The following is a 2,500-nucleotide window of genomic DNA, read 5'->3' on the forward strand; positions in this document are numbered from 1 at the left end:
ATAGCGTAATGACATAGAAATAGCGTAATGATGTAGAAATAGCATAATGATGTAGAAATAGCGTAATGACGTAGAAATAGCGCAATGACGTAGAAATAGCGTAATGACGTAGAAATAGCGTAATGACGTAGAAATAGCGTAATGATGTAGAAATAGCATAATGATGTAGAAATAGCGTAATGACGTAGAAATAGCGTAATGACGTAGAAATAGCGCAATGACGTAGAAATAGCGTAATGATGTAGAAATAGCGTAATGATGTTGAAATAGCGTAATGACGTAGAAATAGCGTAATGATGTAGAAATAGCGTAATGACGTGTGACGCACTGAACAAACTATTGTTCTGTTGAATAAAGTGTCGTATAAATGAGTTTCCCGTCATTCTCAAATTCTCCGTTCACTGCGTGTGTGAAGTGGAGCAGGACTACGGCCACCAGTGCTTATTCTCATCCACAGACGACTGGTTTGGGCATTCGTTCAGCGTGATAAATATAAATGGTTCATACGCTCATTGCCTCCAAATTATGCCCAGAAATGGATAAATATTAAGTCTACTGTTTAAAACAAATAAAGAACCAATGTATTTGACAGTGTGCGCATGTCAAAACATCTATCCCGATTTGAAGCGTGTGACGTATAAATGCGCACATCAACCCGATCACATGTTCAGCGCTCCTGTGAACACTACGCTCAGATTCATCAGCCGGACTGAATTCAGTCAGATTGGAATAGAAGTTGTGCATGTAAACGTAGCCAATGTGTGTCTGTGTGTTTATAGACGAACATGATTCCCGGCTCTCCCAGCAGCGACGATTCGGATTGTGTCGGCTTCAACAAACTGCGGAGACGGAAACTTTCATTCCGACGGCGAACGGAAAAAGGTATTTCCCATAATTCATGTTCCCATTAGAGCGTCTCTGTATTAATTATTGTAGGTTTTATCATTCACACTTTTTACAAAAACTTAGTATAGTAGCACATACATTCACCTGGGGGAATACATATACAGGTGAAACTCGTGCAAAAGTTCATTTATTTCAGTAATTCAACTTAAAAGGTGAAACTAATATATTATATAGACTCATTAAATGTAAAGTGAGATATTTCAAGCCTTTATTTGTTATAATTGTGATGATTATGGCTTACAGCTTATGAAAACCCCAAATTCAAAATTAGAATATTGTGAAAGGTTTTCATAAGCTGTAAGCCATAATCATCAAAATTATAACAAATAAAGGCTTGAAATATCTCACTTTGCATGTAATGAGTCTATATAATATATTAATATTAGTATAACTTTTGCACGATATTCAAATTTTTCGAATTTCCCCAAAAGACCCAAATATTCAATCCAATATTTGTTATTTATTTTATTTTATTTATTTATTTTTATTAGTACTGTGTTATTATCTTAACATAATGCTACCATCAAACTCTATAGGAACAGATATACAGTCAAACCAAAAATTATTCAGACACCAGATATAATTTTTTATATTTTTTTACTCCTGGCTGCAGGACACTATAGTTCATTTATATAAGTGAGTCTGAATACATTTTGGTTTGACTGTATATATATATATACACAAAGCAATAAACCCAAGTTTATTTCTCCAGATGATGCAGATGTTGGAGAGATCAAGAAGAGTCAGAAACCCGTTCGGAGAGGCAGAAAACAAGCAGCCAGTAGCACGAGCGAACTGGACCCGGGATGGATGGAGCCTCGGGATTCTGTGTCCTCTCACTCCAGTGGGGACGAGGGGGAGGAGCCTGTGCCCACAAACCCCGCCCCTCCCGCATCACTCATGGATGTCACTGAGGGAGAGGCCGATCCGAAAACAGGAAACACATGTAACGCCCTATCAGGTGACAGAATGGGCAACTTATTTAAAATAATTAAAACAGACCAAATTATTGAAATAATAATAATATTAAAAAATATTATGAAATTGAATTGTATATAATATTACATATTATACATTATGATATATATATATATATATATGTATGTATTATATACATAATATTATAATGTAATATATAAAATCTTATTTTTAATATTCTAATATTAAAATAAACATGATAACATAATATTAAAATATAATGGTTTTATGATTTGTGTTTTCTAGATAGATAGAACGGTATATATAGATAGATCGAAAGAATGATAGATAGACATATAGATAAACAGTGCTGACAGTAATGTGTGTGTGTGTGTGTGTGTGTGTGTGTGTTTGTGTGTGTGTCAGGTGCTTTCTCAGGTGTGTCTAACATCTTCAGTTTCTGGGGTGAGAGTCGTGGGAGGCAGTATCAGGAGTTGCCCCGCTGTAACCGTCCGCATCCCAGCAGCCTCAGCGTCAGCCGGCAGCAGCGCAGCCTCATGGAGAGCCGACTCGAGCTGCTGCAGAAACAGCTCAACAGGTCTCAGCGCACAACTCACACCTCACAACTCATCAACTCACAACTCACAACTCACACTCAACTAAACCTTACAACTCA

General features: G+C 36.7%; 1 protein-coding gene across 3 annotated transcripts in view; it reads left to right on the forward strand.

The window, feature by feature from the left end:
• The window catches only part of kcnh2b (potassium voltage-gated channel, subfamily H (eag-related), member 2b), a 77,899-nt gene that overhangs the window by 69,910 nt on the left and 5,489 nt on the right, over positions 1-2,500 (forward strand). For all 3 annotated transcript variants that reach the window (XM_056263615.1, XM_056263613.1, XM_056263614.1), the window contains exons 7-9: positions 780-882; positions 1,619-1,867; positions 2,251-2,422. In XM_056263615.1, the coding sequence (XP_056119590.1) occupies positions 780-882; positions 1,619-1,867; positions 2,251-2,422 (524 nt within the window). The remainder of the gene's footprint in view (positions 1-779; positions 883-1,618; positions 1,868-2,250; positions 2,423-2,500) is intronic.

This window comes from Rhinichthys klamathensis, unplaced genomic scaffold (assembly GCF_029890125.1).
Source record: "Rhinichthys klamathensis goyatoka isolate OS25496 unplaced genomic scaffold, OSU_Roscu_1.1 h1tg000209l_1, whole genome shotgun sequence".
In the NCBI taxonomy this organism is placed as follows: domain Eukaryota; kingdom Metazoa; phylum Chordata; class Actinopteri; order Cypriniformes; family Leuciscidae; genus Rhinichthys; species Rhinichthys klamathensis.